General features: G+C 52.4%; 2 protein-coding genes across 3 annotated transcripts; both read left to right on the top strand.

Annotated features, from left to right (window-relative positions):
- Positions 1–3,613: 3,613 nt before the first annotated feature.
- On the top strand, positions 3,614–4,744 carry SP6 (Sp6 transcription factor; the record flags this gene model as incomplete). The annotated part of the gene is made up of 1 exon (XM_080923206.1): positions 3,614–4,744. One exon carries the CDS (start codon positions 3,614–3,616, stop codon positions 4,742–4,744), a length of 1,131 nt encoding a protein of 376 aa, XP_080779332.1.
- A 6,904-nt stretch (positions 4,745–11,648) lies between these two features.
- Positions 11,649–15,710, top strand: SCRN2 (secernin 2). 2 transcript variants are annotated; one of them, XM_080924301.1, is made up of 9 exons: positions 11,649–11,747; positions 12,073–12,246; positions 12,527–12,708; positions 13,781–13,980; positions 14,440–14,655; positions 14,748–14,913; positions 15,004–15,181; positions 15,365–15,558; positions 15,652–15,710. In XM_080924301.1, the coding sequence occupies exons 2-8, from the start codon at positions 12,073–12,075 to the stop codon at positions 15,518–15,520; spliced, it is 1,272 nt and encodes a 423-aa protein (XP_080780427.1). In that variant the 5' UTR covers positions 11,649–11,747; the 3' UTR covers positions 15,521–15,558; positions 15,652–15,710. The 2 variants fall into 2 exon arrangements, with proteins under 2 accessions (XP_080780427.1, XP_080780426.1); XM_080924300.1 differs by lacking the exon at positions 15,652–15,710 and having other exon boundaries at positions 15,365–15,610.
- Positions 15,711–16,241: the final 531 nt, after the last annotated feature.

Raw genomic sequence — 16,241 nt, forward strand, 5'->3', positions numbered from 1 at the left:
AACAACCATAATCTAATCTCGTGTAATAAAGGGTCAACGGCGGGCTCGGAAGGCAGCGGGAAAGACCGTGAGCTACTTCTAATCTGGCAGAGAGTTAGGGGGCTCTGGTACCCACCTGAGCTAGGAGTGTGGCAGTGTCTCAGAATTTCCACCAATTCGGATCTTGAGTTTCGTTTAGGTGGTTTAGGTGGGTAGCTTTGTGGATGTGCTGTAAATGTAGGAGAATGTGGCTTTGCATGCGTGCGTTTCTTTCCTCTAAACCATCCAAGACCTTTCTCTAATCTTATACTGAGCTGAGACTAGAAAGAGCCAGTGATAAAAAGCCTTGTTCAATCCGTTGCTGAAATGTTCCTTCCCAGGGCCGTTCAGGTGCCCGCCCAACGCTCCGATCCCAGTGCGCCGCGGCAGCCAGAGTGTCAGGCTGTCAGGCGCAGGCTGAGCAACCCGGACTGGGAGGAAGGTGGCGGGTTTAGGAGGTGGACGTCTGTGGTACCCGGCTTGCCGGAAGCTAAGGAAGACATTGAGGGCATGGTGATCACCCAGAAAGCCAGTGATGGGAGAGAGAGGAAGGATCTCAGGAAACCATGAGGGGAAAGTTCGACGTTTGGTGGTGGTGGAGGAGGGGGCAACGGTGTATCCAAGATAAAATTCTCATGGCCTAGGCCTGGGGAGTGGGCGGGACAGAAATTTAGTCCTCAACCTGTTTCCTTTTTTCCACTCAATTCTAGCACTGCGGGATTAAGACCGGTGGGTCAAAGGCACTGGTAGCCACGCGTGTCCTAAGAAGGCTCGGTAGCTTCCCCAGGACCCTCTGTCCTTTGTCCCATCCAGGATCTGAACGCTATCCCCCCCACCTGGACTGGGTCAGCTCCGGGTTAGATTTCCATAAGATCGGACGGGTCTCCAAACTCGGGGGGGGGGGAACCTCCCAGCTCAAGCCCCTAACTCCGGGGTGGCGGAGACCGGGGAGGAGTGAGGGAGAGAGAGGGAGGTGGCCTGGTTAGCCACCCCTCTTGTCTGCCCCCTCCTCGCACGGGGCTGGGCTTCGCCTCCCGCCGAGCCAGCAAGGGTTAAAGGCGGCCGCAGGTGAGGTGGGCGGGGCCGCGGGTTCAGGGGGGAAAAAGGAGCGCAGGGGAGAGGATGAAGGCAGAGAGCGCGGTGAGTCACGGGCGGAGCTGGCCTCGCTCGCTCGCTTACTCGCTCACCGGCGCCCGCCCGCCCTCCGCCCTCCCGCCGGCTCTCACTGCCTCCACCGTCGCGGATCGCCCAGTCTTGTCGCAGCCTCGGCTTGCCCTCGGCTCTCGTCCCACGCCACTGAGAGCCGGCCAGCGCGCGGGGCCCATGAGAGCCCGTCTGTAGCGCGCCAGCCTGCGGTGCCCCAACCCCGAGCACAGCCTCCAGGTAGGAGCCCCGGTCCGCGCGGCCTCGGGAGCCCTACGGAGATCTGGGGTCGGGGATGGTTGGGTGGGGGGGAAAGGCGCTCGAAACACACCGCAGCCTGCGCTGGCTTCTTGCGGAGGGGTGGCGTCCTAAAAGATCTGAGGGGCTGGGAGCCCCGTCGGAGGAAAAACCGGGAGGACGGGAGGGACTGGAGGGACCAAGGGAGTTTGGAAACTGGGGAAACTGGAGCAACTGGGACAACCGGAGGATTGAAACATTGAAAACCTTGTTTGAACGGAAGTCCCCATCGCCTGGGCACCGGGAAACGGGAGAGGCAGCGGATCCAATGGAACTTAAGGGCGTCTCTACAGTCTTTCTCCAACTGGGGAGTCGATGTGCTCGCTCCTCTTTCTTTTCCTGCAACTTTGATGGCAGGCCATTACACGCTAGGCTCTCTGTCCAGAGAGGCCCCTCTGCAGCCTGGGTCACCTCAGCCTTCCCATCCCCCCGAGAGACCCTGGGGCAGTTTCCATGCGCCAAAAGCTATTAGGGTCCTCGGCCTCACTGCTCCCTCCCCAGCCCCTTCTGGGTTGCCCCGCCCCGGCCCGGGGCTCCTCATCCTGTCCCTTTCTTGTGGTAAGGCAGCCAGAGCCTGAGTAGGCACCCGGGTCCTCCTCTTCCTTGCCTCTACCAGACTATCAAGAAGTCGGAAGGTAGTAGAGTCAGCTGAGCCCTGCTTGGGGAAAGACCCTAAATCATCCGCCTTCTTCGCTCCAGCCCACACACAGGGACGGTTTCAAGGCTCTAGGGAGAGACAGAGAGAAGTCTGGGACCTTCAGGTCCCAGATTTGTAGTAGAGAAAGGGATGGAGGTTGTAAGGTTTTCTTTTCTTCTCTCTCTCTCTCTCTCTCTCTCTCTCTCTCTCTCTCTCTCTCTCTCTCTCTCTCTCTCTCTCTCTCTCTCTCTCTCTCTCTCTCTCTCCTTTCGAAACATGGTCTCATTGCGTAGCCCACACTGCGAAGTCTTCTGTCTCAGGCTCCTGAGTTGAGTACTGACATTATTTATTACATTAGCAGCGTCTCCTCTTCTTTTTCTTTTATTTCCCTCTTCCTCCTTACCTCTCTCTCCCCCTTCCTTCTTTTGCGATGTAGCCTAGGCTGGCCTGGAACTCTGCTTCGACTTCCTGACTGCCTAGATTGAAGGCTTGCACCACCACACCCAGGTCAGACTTTAAGTTTCTGCTGGGCCTTAGGTTCTCATGTTTTAAGAAAGAGAACTGATTCACAGGGGGGCTGCACAGAGTGTTTGTTGGTTGAATGACTGAATGATTAAATGAACGCTGGTCCAAATTCGGCTTTCTTCAAATGAGCGCCAGCTCCGGACAGTAGCTCTCAATACTTGGTTGGACGTTAGAGGGTTCTATACGTCTTTTTTTTCAGCGCTTGCCCTTGAGTTCTAGGATAAGGGATACCCGGCTCCTTCAAGCTCTGATGCTGCCTCCCTTAGGGAGCTGCGGTTAGATTTCTTGAGTGTCTAACAAGCATCTCTGGGTGATCCCTTTCTGTGGTAATCCCACACCTCCCAGCTTCATATGAAGGGGAAAGAAGTAGGTGAAGTCAACCAAGCTAGTCAGGGAGCAGGGGAGAGTGTAGCGGGGTTAAATGCTTTTCCACGTTGTTACAGCGAGTCCGCGACAGGCTTTGGCAAAAAAAAAAAAAAAAAGCTCAGGACTTGTTCTGGGCTTTCTGAAGAGCAAACACATACCTATAGCATACCATCCTACCCTATACCATCTGTGTTCTGAGTTAGACTGGGGCTAAGGCGAATCTAGATCGTCCATATAGGTGGGCAGCAAGTCTGCAGGGGGGAAATGCCCTGACGGTCTGTGTGGAGATGGCTCCGGTGGCATTGGGACTAACCCAACCCCGGGAAAAGCTGAGTGTTAAGGGCGGGGTCCCTGAGAGGAAAGGCCATCCTGTGCCCTGACCTGGACTTTCACGTTTATGTTTATTTCTTCCTAGCATTCCTGAGCTCTAACTGATGTGTAGTCTTCACCCAGAGGCACGCCCCTTTTCCTGATAGGGGCTCGGAAGGAGCACTATGCTGGGAAAGGATCTGGGTTAGAAGGGAAAGCAAGCAGGTAACCTTGCTCACATCTCATCTTCGCCTCTTCTAGGTCCCACCTGAGGTACCCTTGACCGTCCCTGCCCTCATTCCACCCCGGATCCCGGCAATGCTAACCGCTGTCTGTGGCTCTCTGGGCAGCCAGCACACCGACGCGCCTCACGCATCACCGCCGCGTCTAGACCTGCAGCCTCTCCAGACATACCAGGGTCACACGAGCCCGGAGGCCGGGGACTACCCCTCCCCGCTGCAGCCTGGAGAGCTGCAGAGCCTCCCGCTGGGCCCGGAGGTAGACTTCTCACAGGGCTATGAGTTACCAGGGGCCTCCTCGCGGGTAACCTGCGAGGACTTGGAAAGTGACAGTCCCTTGGCTCCGGGACCCTTTTCCAAGCTCCTGCAGCCGGACATGTCACACCACTACGAATCGTGGTTCCGGCCGACTCACCCAGGCACAGAGGATGGCTCTTGGTGGGACATTCATCCCAGCACCAGCTGGATGGACCTCCCCCATACTCAGGGAGCGCTGACCTCACCTGGCCACCCGGGGACGCTTCAGCCTACTTTGGGAGGATACGTCGGAGACCACCAACTCTGTGCTCCGCCGCCCCACCCGCACCCGCACCACCTCCTCCCAGCCGCTGGTGGGCAGCACCTCCTGGGGCCACCCGACGGGGCTAAGGCCTTGGAGGCAGCGGCACCAGAATCCCAAGGGCTGGATTCCAGTCTGGATGCCGCGGCCCGACCCAAAGGCTCCCGGCGATCTGTGCCCCGAAGCTCAGGGCAGACCGTGTGTCGCTGCCCCAACTGCCTGGAGGCGGAGCGACTCGGGGCTCCGTGCGGGCCCGATGGGGGCAAGAAGAAGCATTTGCACAACTGCCACATCCCAGGCTGCGGCAAGGCATACGCCAAGACGTCGCATCTGAAGGCGCACCTGCGGTGGCACAGCGGCGACCGACCCTTCGTGTGCAACTGGCTTTTCTGCGGCAAACGCTTCACGCGCTCCGACGAGCTGCAGCGCCACCTTCAGACCCACACCGGGACCAAGAAGTTCCCCTGTGCCGTCTGCAGCCGCGTCTTCATGCGCAGCGACCACCTGGCCAAGCACATGAAAACCCACGAAGGAGCCAAAGAGGAGGCTGCGGCGGCGGCCCAGGGCGACGGCAAGGCCGGTGGCGTGGTGGAGTCCCCCGGGGTCAAAGGCAAACGTGAAGCCGAAGGCAGCTCGGCGTCCTCCAACTGAGCTCCATGGATGTCACATCCCTGCCGTTCTTTATAGGGGGGCGGCCTGAGTAAGAGGGGAAGATGGTTATTTATTGGTGGTGAGGGGGACGGGAAAGGGGCGCTAGGGGATTTTTAGTCTCTGGGGCTGCATGGGAGGCTGCTTGAATATTTAGGCTGCCAGAAGCTGAGCACGCCTCTCGCTTCTTCCCTTTCTCACTATTTCATTTTCCCCTGAGTTGCTGAAGAGCTAGGACGGAGCGCCCCTACCATATGGAGGGGTTCAGACGGTAGAGATGGCATGTCCCGGGAGCTGAGGGAAATGGAGATTGGGTCAGGGCGTTGGGGTAGCTGTCTGGACACGTCTTTAGCTCCTGGGAACCTGGACATAAAAGCGCCTCGGAGCCGCCCCTTCGGCCTAGGTCTCTTTCATCCCCTCTTCCAGGGCTGCTCCCTCTAAAATTTCCTGAGAGAAAGCAGAGATGAGGTGGGGGGAGCCTGGGGTGGTTCCCCTTAAGGGGTTGTCTCCCTAGCTTGGGGAGGGTGATTACTGTAGAAAGAATTCCTTTCCGTGAATTTCTTCTAAACCCTTCCAGATTTAGTTTGATAGAGCCAGGAAGAACAGCTCAGCTCTGCAGCCAGAGCTGTAAGCAGGAGGTCAGAGTAGGATGGAGGAGAGGGATCCAGCAGGGAAATCCTCTTACAAAATGGAAGAGCCAGCCCCTTCTTTCAACTCGAATTCAATCCTTAACTCTTAGACCCTTTAGAAGAAATCAAACTCAGTAGTCCACATTCCCATCCATTACCCTAGGTAGTTTTCTGAAGTCGGCCACCAGCATCAGCTCTAGAGTTAACATAGACACCCCCATCCCACTCCCAGGTCCCCCATCCCTTGCTTTCACTTTGGGAATGGAAGGGAGGCCAGTTGTCTTAGCAGAGGGATTACAGTGGAAGACCCTGTCTGGACTCCCGGTCCCTCTCTTTCTTAGCTTGACCCTTCCCTGTTCCCTCCATTGCTACATATCCTTCCCAGTAGAAAGCCTCCTTCCATGTGAAGAAGAGTTGTTCCCCAATGGAAGGGATTCTGGGAAGCTGTCTCCTTGTCCCCTTCCTTAGATTCTAGAGGTACATTTGGGTTTCGATCATAGGGTGAGAGGGTAGACTTCTGCCTGGCTGACTGCAGGATCCTGGGACTGGGGGGCGATCTCAGGTTTGAGGTAGAGAGGCCTTGAGTATCTCAGACCTCTCTCTCTTCTCTCCACCCAGAACCCTCTGCAGGGAATAGCTGTGTGTTGATTTTTAAGTTATAAGCAAAGGGTATTTTATTTAATAATTAGGGTATGAGTGTGTGTATGTGTGTGTTGTCTGTACCTGTGTGTGTGCCTGTATGTGTTTCTCTACTGAGCCTGGGGTCTCCTGAGACCCCATCTTGTTCATCCTGTCCAAGGCCTGGGGCCTAGACTTACAGCATCTCTTCCTCCATGGGGGATGCTGGAGCCCAGTCCAAGGACTGGGAACTGTTTGGGAAGTAGGGGCTGGGATCTGGGTAGGAATATGTGTGTAGAAAGGCCTCCTCCTGAAAAGGGACAGGGTGACTCCCTGTGGGACTTAGGGGCCTGAGGTAGTTTAAAATTAAGGTTATTTCTGTATTCCTCTCTTTTCCCCATGTCCTGTTAACCTAGCCAGAGGTCCCCTTTCTTACAAAGAGGGCTGAAAGCAAGAACAAAGTTGGCCATGCCTGCAGGTTGCCTGGCTGGGTGTAGAGGGGGGAGAAAGGAGGGCACCGTGGGTGTGGGATGCTTTCTCCTCCACCCATCGAAACCAGCCACCCTCTTCCTGTGCTACCAAGACAACCTTTTCCAATGACCATTCTTAGGGGAACTCCTACATGGGGTATTGGGGGGCACACAGAAGCTCCCCTATTACAAAGGCCTTGAACCCTGAGGTCTGCAGGTGGGGCTTGGATAGGTTTTTGCCTGCCCTGCTATCGATCAGTCTAGGTTTCTCAGTTACCTGTCCTTGCAACCCCTCTAGAGGAAAATGTAGGATTTTTTTTTTCTTTAACTGCTGTGAACCCACTTGGGGGTGAGGAGGAGGCAGAAACGGCCTGTGTTTTTTATGCAACAATAAAGTCATCAACCAACCACAATCTTGCTTTATTTACCTTCCAGCTCAGCCTCCTACTTTTGACTCCATCCCTCTGCAGTGAGGACTGGAGAGGGAGATCTTTGGGCAAGCATCACCTCTTTCCAATTGGTTGGGTCAGAGCTCGGATCTGATCCTATCCTGGAGCGAACAGCTGCCTCTGGTTCAACAGTCGATGGTGTTCATCTGTGGATATGAGGAATTTTAAGATGTTTCCTTACTCTACCCATAAGTCCTACCTCCCTTAAGATCCCCCTCCCTTCCAAGTCACAGCTGGCCTCTCCTGCTCCCTCTCCCCACCCCCCATGGGAGCATGCCTGTCAGCCTGTCCCTCTGGCTGTGATGGAGGTGGGGGTGACTGACAGAGATTTCTTCACCCAGGATGATCCCTATCAGAGACAAGGCGATGAAAGGCAGCCAAGATATCTGATGGGCGGCTGCCCAGCTGGAAAGCGGGAGGGAAAGGTTGCTACTACTACTCCAAGCTAGAAACCTGCCAGGGTTACGCAACCGCAGTGTGCCCAGAAGTGTGCGCAGGCGCACCCTCATGGGACTCACTCTCTTCAGAGAGCCTGGCAATGCCCATCTACTTCTGGCACCTAATTCACGTCAGTGAGAGAAAGTCTCATGGCTCCACTGGACCGGTGTGTGGAAGGTGACAGGGAATTTGTTTTTGTCTCTGTAGGATAAGGTTGGTCACCATGTTCTTCTGCCTGCCCAATGTACCTTTAACCTGTTTTTCTTCAAATATATAGTTTTTTACTCTTGGGATTCCTATCCCTTAAGACCCCTAACCCAATTTCTCCAGCCAAATCTGGCTCTCAGACTGGCCCAACCCATCACCCGTCTGAGAAATGTTGGGGCCTTAAGGTTTTAAGGAAAACTTGGAAAGGGGCATCAGGATGATTTAGGGGCTGCGGAGAAAACCTAGACTGGTGGGGGGAACGCGGGTGGGGGGGCAGCACACACCTGTTTCCATTTGTTGCTGGATTTAACAGTTCAGAGTCTTTTTTTACCTGTGATCTCCTGCCTGAGGCTCTCCTGCAGGGTGGCTCTTTTGTCTTCCCGGTTCTGGGGGAATTAGACCCCAGAAACCTAGTGAGTCCCCTCCTTTTCCCTATATCTGCCCCCAGGGACAGGAGGGCAGCTGTAGGGCCTGCTGGGCTTGTCTGGGCAGGACCAGGGCCCTCCCTCCTCCCCTTGCAACTCCTCCAGCTGACCTGCATTCTTAGCAGGGGCCTTTGGTGGGGCTCTGATGCATGCTTGATCCTCTGCAATGCTGCCTGGCTGGCCTGGGCCCCTGAAGGAACCCAGGGTCACCTCTGACCCCTCAGAAGTGGCACCCCAGCAGGATTGTATTGTACGGGAGAGGCTGGGAGGGAGGGAAATCATCATGTTTGGATTGATTCTCTGGACGACTTTTCGGAGTTCTCTCCTAACCAGAGAAGTAGAGTAGAATACCTCTAGGGCGGGCAAATGAAGTCAAAAGTGGAAATTTGATGGATGGCAGCCTGGGGTTGCAGCCACCTCCTCCTTCGGCTCTGCCTCCCGCCTCCCCCCCCCCCCCCCCCGCCTCCTCTCTTGGCCTGTCTTGCCCCCCAGCGGACATCTGAGGAAGTGCAGAAGAGGAACCTGCTTTCCCCGCAGGGCGCCTCATGGGGTAGGTACAGCTTCAGTGAGGTTTGAGGTGAAAGGATAAAACAATGGGACCTCGCATCCCTCCTCCGAAACGCACCGAAGCACCTCTAAAGTGTTTACTAATCCTATACATCATTATAGATTAGCATACTAGCAATGTAGGTTTTAAAAGAATCTTAAAATCCACCAAAGAACTGTTAGAACTAATCAAATAATAAGTCATAGAACACAACCGAAAACAATAAGAAATATTTCTTTAAAAAATTTTAATGTGTAGGAATGCTTTGCCTGAATGTATGTACGCACACCACGTGTGTGCAATGCCCTTAGAGACTAGAAGAGAGCGTCAACACCCTGGAAGCAGAGCTACAGGTGACTGTGGTATCTGCTGATTAGGAAGAACATCAGCTTTATCCTGATTTGAATTCCAAAGATGCAGTCCCAGTGAGGTAGAATGGGCAGCCATAAGCCAGGAGCCATTCGGATAACTTAAGTACTGCTGTTTATTGATGTTTTTTTTCTAGAGATTTCTTTTTATTTAGTAATATGTGTACAAGGAATATGTGCACTCAGGCAGAGACTCGCAGATCTGTGTTCCAAGCAAGTCTGGTGTACAGAGCAAGTTCAGGACATTCAGGACTTTACAGAAAACCCTGTCTTGAAAAACAGGGAGAGAGAAAGAGAGAGAGAGAGATTTCTATATACTAACATCACAATATTCAAAAAGGGAAAGCAGAAATCAACACCTTTTACAAATACCCACACCCCCAGAAAAAGTTCTAAGGAATCAAAGAGAGGGAAAATCTGTACCTGAAAAGTCAAATTTATTTTGACTCAGAGATGCTTGCCCAGGTTGGCACTGAACTCCCTATGTAACCAAGGATGCTCAAGACCTTCTGATCCCTCTGCCTCCTGGAATTACCGGTGTTCTCCTGGGTGCAGTTTATGCGATGCCTAGGTTTGAATGCAGCACTCATGCATGCTAGGCAAATGCCCTGCCCACTGGGCTACATCCTCAGCCCAGATACTGAGAAACTGATTGAAGAAATGGAAGAATGTGCACTCGTGTGTACAAGTGCATGTGCACACACACTTATACATGCTCGTGCACACATGGACACATGCACACGTATGTGCACACACGGCAAGTGCTTTTGTGTTTACACATTGCAACAATTAAGATGGTAGAGGTATCACAGACTCCATAAAATCCCTAGAAGTAATTCCTAGAGGTCATGGGAGCACGAGTAAGACGCATGCATGTTCTTCAGTGTCAACTTCGGAGATGACTCATGGAGGAAAAATGAACTGAAAACAAAACAAAACAAAACAAAACAAAACAAAAAAAAAACCAAAAACCAAAACAACAACAACAAAAACCCGAGAAGTCTGGATCCAGCTCCACACCCCTGTATTCCTCTCTGAGCTCAAGTTTCTCCTTTCCGATCTCTTTCTCACTGTGCATAGAAGGTAGAAGTATCACATTTTTGCAATTAGAAATGTCTAAATGTCCTTTCCAAATTATCTTTCTGTACTCTTACCCACCTATCGGGCAGAACTGAACCTGGGTTTTTGGAGACAGGTTTTGGGTGAGTGTCCTTGTGACATGGGGGTACACGGACGGGGTCCAGGCATATAGCTCAGTCAGTAGGGGTCTAAACAATAGAGTGCCTGTCACATGACCATGAAGGCCTGAGTTCTGCATCGGGCGCGGTGGAGACAGGAGGCTCTCTGAGCTTGCCAGCCAGCCGTGAAGCAGAATCAACAAGATTCAGCCTTGATCAGAGGCCCTGTTCTCAAAGAATAAGACAGGGAGCAACTGAGGAAGACATCCAGTGTTGACCTCTAGTCTGCACAAACATGCACATACATGGTCGTGTGCCCTTGCACACGTGTATACACACAGATAATCTCCCAAAGCCAAAGCTGTAAAATATGTCAAACAACAACAACCAGGAGGTAGACAGCTCATAAACTATGGCATCTAAGGTTGAAAATTTTAAAAGCGGGGGAGGGGGCCTGGAGAAATGGCTCAGCGGTTAAGAGCACTGACTGCTCTTCCAGAAGTCCTGAGTTCAAATCCCAGCAACCACACAGCTCACAACCATCTGTAATGAGATCTGATGCCCTCTTCTGGTGTGTTTGAAGACATTGACAGTGTACTCATACATGAAATAAATAAAAATATAATCGTTAAGAAAAATAAAATAAGGGACCAGGAGGATGGTTCAGCAGTTAAGAGTGAATATTGATCTCTTGCAGAAGACCTGAGTTTGGTCCCATCATCCATGCCAGGTGGCTCACAATCACATCACAATCACAGAGCACCCTCTTCTGGCTTCCGTGGGCACATGTACCTCCCTACACGTAACCCACACACACATATTTTTACAAAATTTTAAAACTTATCTTCTGTGTATAGATGTTTTGCCTGTATGTGTGCCTGAGAACCACATCTGTGCCTGGTGTCCGTGGCGGCCAGAGACAGCATCAGATTTCCTGAAACTGGAATTTACAGACAGCTATGAGCCACTGTGCACATGCTGGGAATCAAACCATGTTCTTCTCAAGAGCAGCTATTGCTTTTAAGCACCTAGCTATCTCTTGCCTCTAAAGATAATTTTTTTTTAATTAGTAAAATAAAGCCGGGTGGTGGCTGCACTTGCCTTTAATTCCAGCAGTTGGAAGGTAGAGTCAGGCAGATCTCTGAGTTTGAGGCTAGCCTGGTCTACAGAGCAAGTTTTATGACAGCCATAGCTACACAAAGAAACCCTGTCTCGATAACAAAACAAAGCCAAACAAACAAAAACAGTAAAATGACCAATACCATACCAAAGGTATCTCTATGCTGCCTTGTGTCTGCCCAGTTTTCCTCAAGTCAGGAAGGAAGCAGGTAGTTTTTCCTTAAACTCCAGAACCCACAAAAATGTTGGCTATTTTATGAATTCTTTCTTTTCACTTGGGCTTCTTTTCTCCCTCAGCTCCACCTCCTATTAATGACTCTTATCCGATAAACCTGAAGGGAAAACCCAGGCCACTCCGCTCTACTAAGGTGGTTGCTGGTTAGCGCGCAACCTCGTGGAAGACGGTGGCATTGCAGGTGTTCTGTGACGGTCCCGCCCCCGGGGACAAAGGCCTTCCAGGTCACCTACCAGAGAACCTGGGTCCAGAGGAACAGATTTGACCTGAAGAGGAGGAAGTGGCGTCCGGAACCGAGTCTGAGGGTCTTGGAGGCAGAGAGGGTGAGAGACGGAGGCACTGAGGACTTGGGAAGGTTTGGACGGAAGAGAATCGCGAATGTGGGCATGCGCAGGAGCGTGGGATTTTTGGAGCCAGCATTAGTGCCTGGAAACGATCCTTACAGCCAGCCTGGAAGGACTAGGATTCCAAAGCCGTCCAACGCTCTAAACTTGCAGAGTTTGCTCTGTCTCCTGACTCCAAGCCAAATGGCCCTGTCTTCTAAGGGTGTACATTTTGTGGGGGGAGGGAGTGTCCTAGGCCCCACCGGTGGCCAAGATTGTGGAGCGGTGGCCCTGGAGGGAAGTGAACATCCCCACTTCTTCGCAGATGGCGTCGTCGAGCCCCGATGCCCCCTGTTCCTGCGACTGCTTTGTCTCTGTGCCCCCGGCCTCAGCCATCCCAGCTGTAATCTTTGCAAAGAACTCGGACCGACCCCGAGATGAAGTGCAGGAGGTGGTGTTCATTCCAGCAGGCACTCACGTCCCTGGGAGCCGGCTTCAGGTGGGTTAGGACTTAGAAGGAGCTGGAAGGCTTGGGCATTATTCCAAGACCTTCGTTTTCTTGCTCCTGGGATGGGAGCAGATGAAGCGGAAAGAGTACGGACTTCAAGTCCACCAGCCTGGACCCTTGAGTCCAGTTAGCCTTTGCTAATTCAGTTTACTCATGTGTGACCTGAGACCAAGACCTTCCTCGGGGCCATTTAAAGTGGACGACAAAGTGTAAGTTCTGGGTCTTTTTATTGTTTTTCAGTGAATTCTTCCTCTCTCTTGTTTACCTCCAGTGCACCTACATCGAGGTGGAACAGGTGTTGAAGACACATGCTGTGATTCTGAGCCGCCCTGCTTGGCTGTGGGGGGCTGAGATGGGTGCCAACGAGTTTGGAGTGTGCATTGGCAACGAAGCAGTGTGGACCAAAGAGCCCGTGGGGGAGAGGGAAGCCCTGCTGGGTATGGATCTACTCAGGTACAGTACGGCTCTCTCTTCAACGTCCCACTCCCTCCCACCTAATGCGTGAGTTCTATTGGGCGAGTTCTATTGGGCTTGTCTCCGTTGTCCTTATCCTTCCAAAGGTGGCTACAGTCTTATCTTCACAGTCTGATAAAGAACCTCCCTTGGCCTAAAGTGCTTTGATTTTTTTTTTTTTTAAGTACTTGTTTTGTTTTGAGACTGAGTTTCTTTGTGTAGCCTTGGCTGTCCAGGAACTTGCTCCACAGACCAGGCTGGCCTTGAACTCACAGAGATCCTCTTGCCTGCATGCTAACACACGGCTAAATACTGTTTTTGTTAACTGAAGCATTCCATAGTTCCGGATTATAAAAAGTGATGAATGCCGGGCAGGTCTGCCTGGGGAGAGGTTCAGGTGCTTCTTCCTTGGAGAGTGTTCCAGACCTTTCCATAGAATTCTCAGTTCAGAGTTGGGCAACCAACTTGGCTTGTTATTGTTTTTTTTTCCTGTTTGTTTGTTTTATTTTATGTTCTGAGACAGGGTCTCACTGCATAACCCTGACTGACTTAGAATTTACTCTGTTAAGGGCTGGAGAGATGGCTCAGCTGTTAAGAGTACTGACTGTTCTTCCAAAGGTCCTGAGTTCAATTCCCAGCAATGACATGGTGGCTCACAGCCATCTGTAATGGGATCTGATGCTCTCTTCTGAGAGCAGCAACAGTGTACTTACATAAAGTAAATAAATCTTTAAAATTAAAAAAAAAATTTACTCTGTAGACCAGGCTGCCCTCGAACTCACAGAGATCTGCCTGCCTCCCAAGTGCTGGGTTAAAAGTGTGCACCACTACTCTAGCCGAGTTTTCATTTTGCTTTGGTATTTTTGTCTGTTCATTTTAAGGTTAGAAATCATGTAGTATGTAGCTGAGTCTATCGACGAACTTCTGATCTTCTTATTTCCCCTCCTTCGGAGGAATTACAGGCCTGGCCTGCATGACTGTTTAATACCATCATTGCTGCTGGGTTTGCTGTGTTACATGGGTGTCCCAGCAACCTGTGTGCTTCACTTCTGTGCTCTGACTTTTCTGTCAGGCTGGCTTTGGAACGGAGCAGTACCGCCCAGGAGGCTGTGCACGTGATTGCGGGCCTGCTGGACCGCTATGGGCAGGGAGGCAGCTGCCGGGAGGATCCTGAGCCTTTCTGCTATCACAACACCTTTTTACTGGCTGATCGGACAGAGGCGTGGGTGCTGGAGACAGCTGGGAGGCTGTGGGCTGCTCAGCGGATCCAGGGTAGGAGTCTAGCGTAGAGCCTGCCTCCAAGAGGGAACCTAGACCTCCCCAGGTACCACCCTCCACTTCTGGACACTACCATTTTTGTTTTCCACAGCCTTGGGCAGTGGGAGAGCTGGTGGGCCAGGGAGGGCTAAGGAGGGCCACCCTGGGGACTAGAAATGAACCCACTTAGGAACTCTTTCTTCTTCACCTGGCTAAATGCTTCAGCTTGCCCCTTCCTCTAGGAAGCCTTCCTGGATCTCCATGTGGTTAGAAGGTCATATGGAAGCAGCTACCACTTTGCTGTCACATCTGTCCCTATGATTTAGTTCTGATTGATTTGTCAGTGTCCTCATCACCATAGGCCCCTAGAGGGCAGGTTGTACTTGTTTAAACTGTCATCTAAGTACCTCACCTAGGGCCTAGCACATAGTGGATGTCCCCATAATAGATAAACAAGTCCCTCTTCTTACACAGGAGGTGCCCGGAATATTTCCAACCAACTGAGCATTGGTACAGACATCTCAGCAGAACACCTGGAGCTCCGCAGCCATGCCAAAGCTCAGGGTTGGTGGTCTGGGCAGGGCGTCTTTGACTTTGCAGAGGTCTTCTCCCTGACCCAGCAGCCTGTGCGCATGGAGGCTGCTAAGGCCCGTTTCCGGGCAGGGTGTGAGCTTCTGCAGCGCCAACAAGGTCTGTGAGTGGAGGGCAAGAGGGCCACAGCACCCCAGCTGGAGTTCCTCTCACCCCCGTTTGCTGAGCCCTTCCCACGTCATCCTCGGTAGGTAGCATCACAGCAGAGGTGATGATGGACATCCTCAGGAACAAGGAGAGCGGTATCTGCATGGACTCCGGAGGCTTCCGTACCACAGCCAGTATGGTGTCCGTCCTGCCCCAGGATCCCACAAAGCCCTGTATCCACTTCCTCACTGCCACACCAGATCCATCCAGGTGGGGGTGAATAGGACATACTGGTCAGGGACGTGACAGGACACCCCCCCCCCCCGTGACTACTTCAGTCCTTCAACCTGTCTTTATTAGGTCGGTATTCAAACCTTTCATCTTTGAAGTGGGGGTGTCCCAGGCCCCCCAGGTGTTGTCCCCCACTTTTGGAGCCCAGGACCCTGCTCGGATCCTCCCCAGATTCCAGACTCAGGTGGACCGTCGACACTCACTCTATCGCGGACACCAGGCAGCCCTGGGGCTGATGGATGAGCAGGTAACCCTGGGGACTGTGCTGAGGGGCAAGTAGGAAAATACCTTTTGGATATTCTGGAACCAGAAAGGGCCTGAGCCTGGAGGAGGCAGAAGATCTGGGGAGAGGTGAAACCTTCAGCTAGTCTTGGGTTTCTCCTACCTGGGGGAGAGGGTCCACATTCCTCACCTCTGACTTTCCCAACAGGAGCAGGCACAGCTTCGACAAAAGCAGCAGAGCCTGGAGCAGGAAGGCCTGGAGACTCTCAGAGGACTGCTCACTGGTGAACAGACCCCACCTCCCCAGGGGCTGGGCAGCCTCTTCCAGGCCTTTGTGGAGAGGGAGCACCAGATCTATGCTTAAGTATGCAGGAGCTCTGCGGCCAGCTGCCCTGAGCTATGGTGGGTGCGGTGGGGGTGAATCACAGCCATCCCTTCACCCTGCTCATCCAGGTTCTGAGAGGCTTAATAAATGTCTTCTATTTCCTTATTCAGTGAACTGGATCTACAGTCTATTGAGAAGAACTGAGCCGGGGTAAAGGGCAGCTCCCAGCAGGCTGGTTGCTAAAGCTATGGTGCCAAGTCATAATAAACTCTAGTGATGGGTGTGATAGGACCAGACTGGTGGTGTTTCCATGAAGACCCCTCATTAGGTAGCTGGCTGCTATTTGGGGACAATCAGGATCCCAAGATGCAGTCTTTAGCTTGGACTGTGTGGTGTGTCTTTAAAACACTTACTCGGGAGGCAGAGGCAAGGATATTTTAGTTCCAGGCTAGCCTGGTGTGCATAGTGAGTTCCAGGCCAGCCAGGGTTACACAGTGAGGCACTATCTTTTTTAAAAAAACACCATGAGATAGCAACCTCTGTTAGGTGCTCCCACTTCTTACCCACGTGAGGTCCAGCAAACCATTTGGAGACCCAGAGAGACGCTAGCCCTCACAGTCAACCCTAAAGGTTAAGCTCCTTTGAGGGACTGTGGTTTTAGCTTCTGGTTTTGATTCCTTGACTTGCCCCATGTAACATGAAAAGCTTTCCAAGCCCAGAGACACTTTATTGGGGGCAGGGCCTGGAAAGGAGGTACATG

This window comes from Micromys minutus (genome assembly GCF_963924665.1).
Source record: "Micromys minutus genome assembly, chromosome: 10".
Lineage (NCBI taxonomy): Eukaryota > Metazoa > Chordata > Mammalia > Rodentia > Muridae > Micromys > Micromys minutus.

What these genes read in the sequence shown, in the direction of transcription:
- SCRN2 (XM_080924301.1), top strand. Translation starts at nt 12,073, where the DNA reads ATGGCGTCGTCGAGCCCCGATGCCCCCTGTTCCTGCGACTGCTTTGTC. An exon ending in GGCTGCTCAGCGGATCCAGG is followed by an intron (nt 13,981 to 14,439) that starts GTAGGAGTCTAG and finishes CTTCTTACACAG; the next exon opens with GAGGTGCCCGGAATATTTCC. An exon ending in GCCACACCAGATCCATCCAG is followed by an intron (nt 14,914 to 15,003) that starts GTGGGGGTGAAT and finishes TGTCTTTATTAG; the next exon opens with GTCGGTATTCAAACCTTTCA.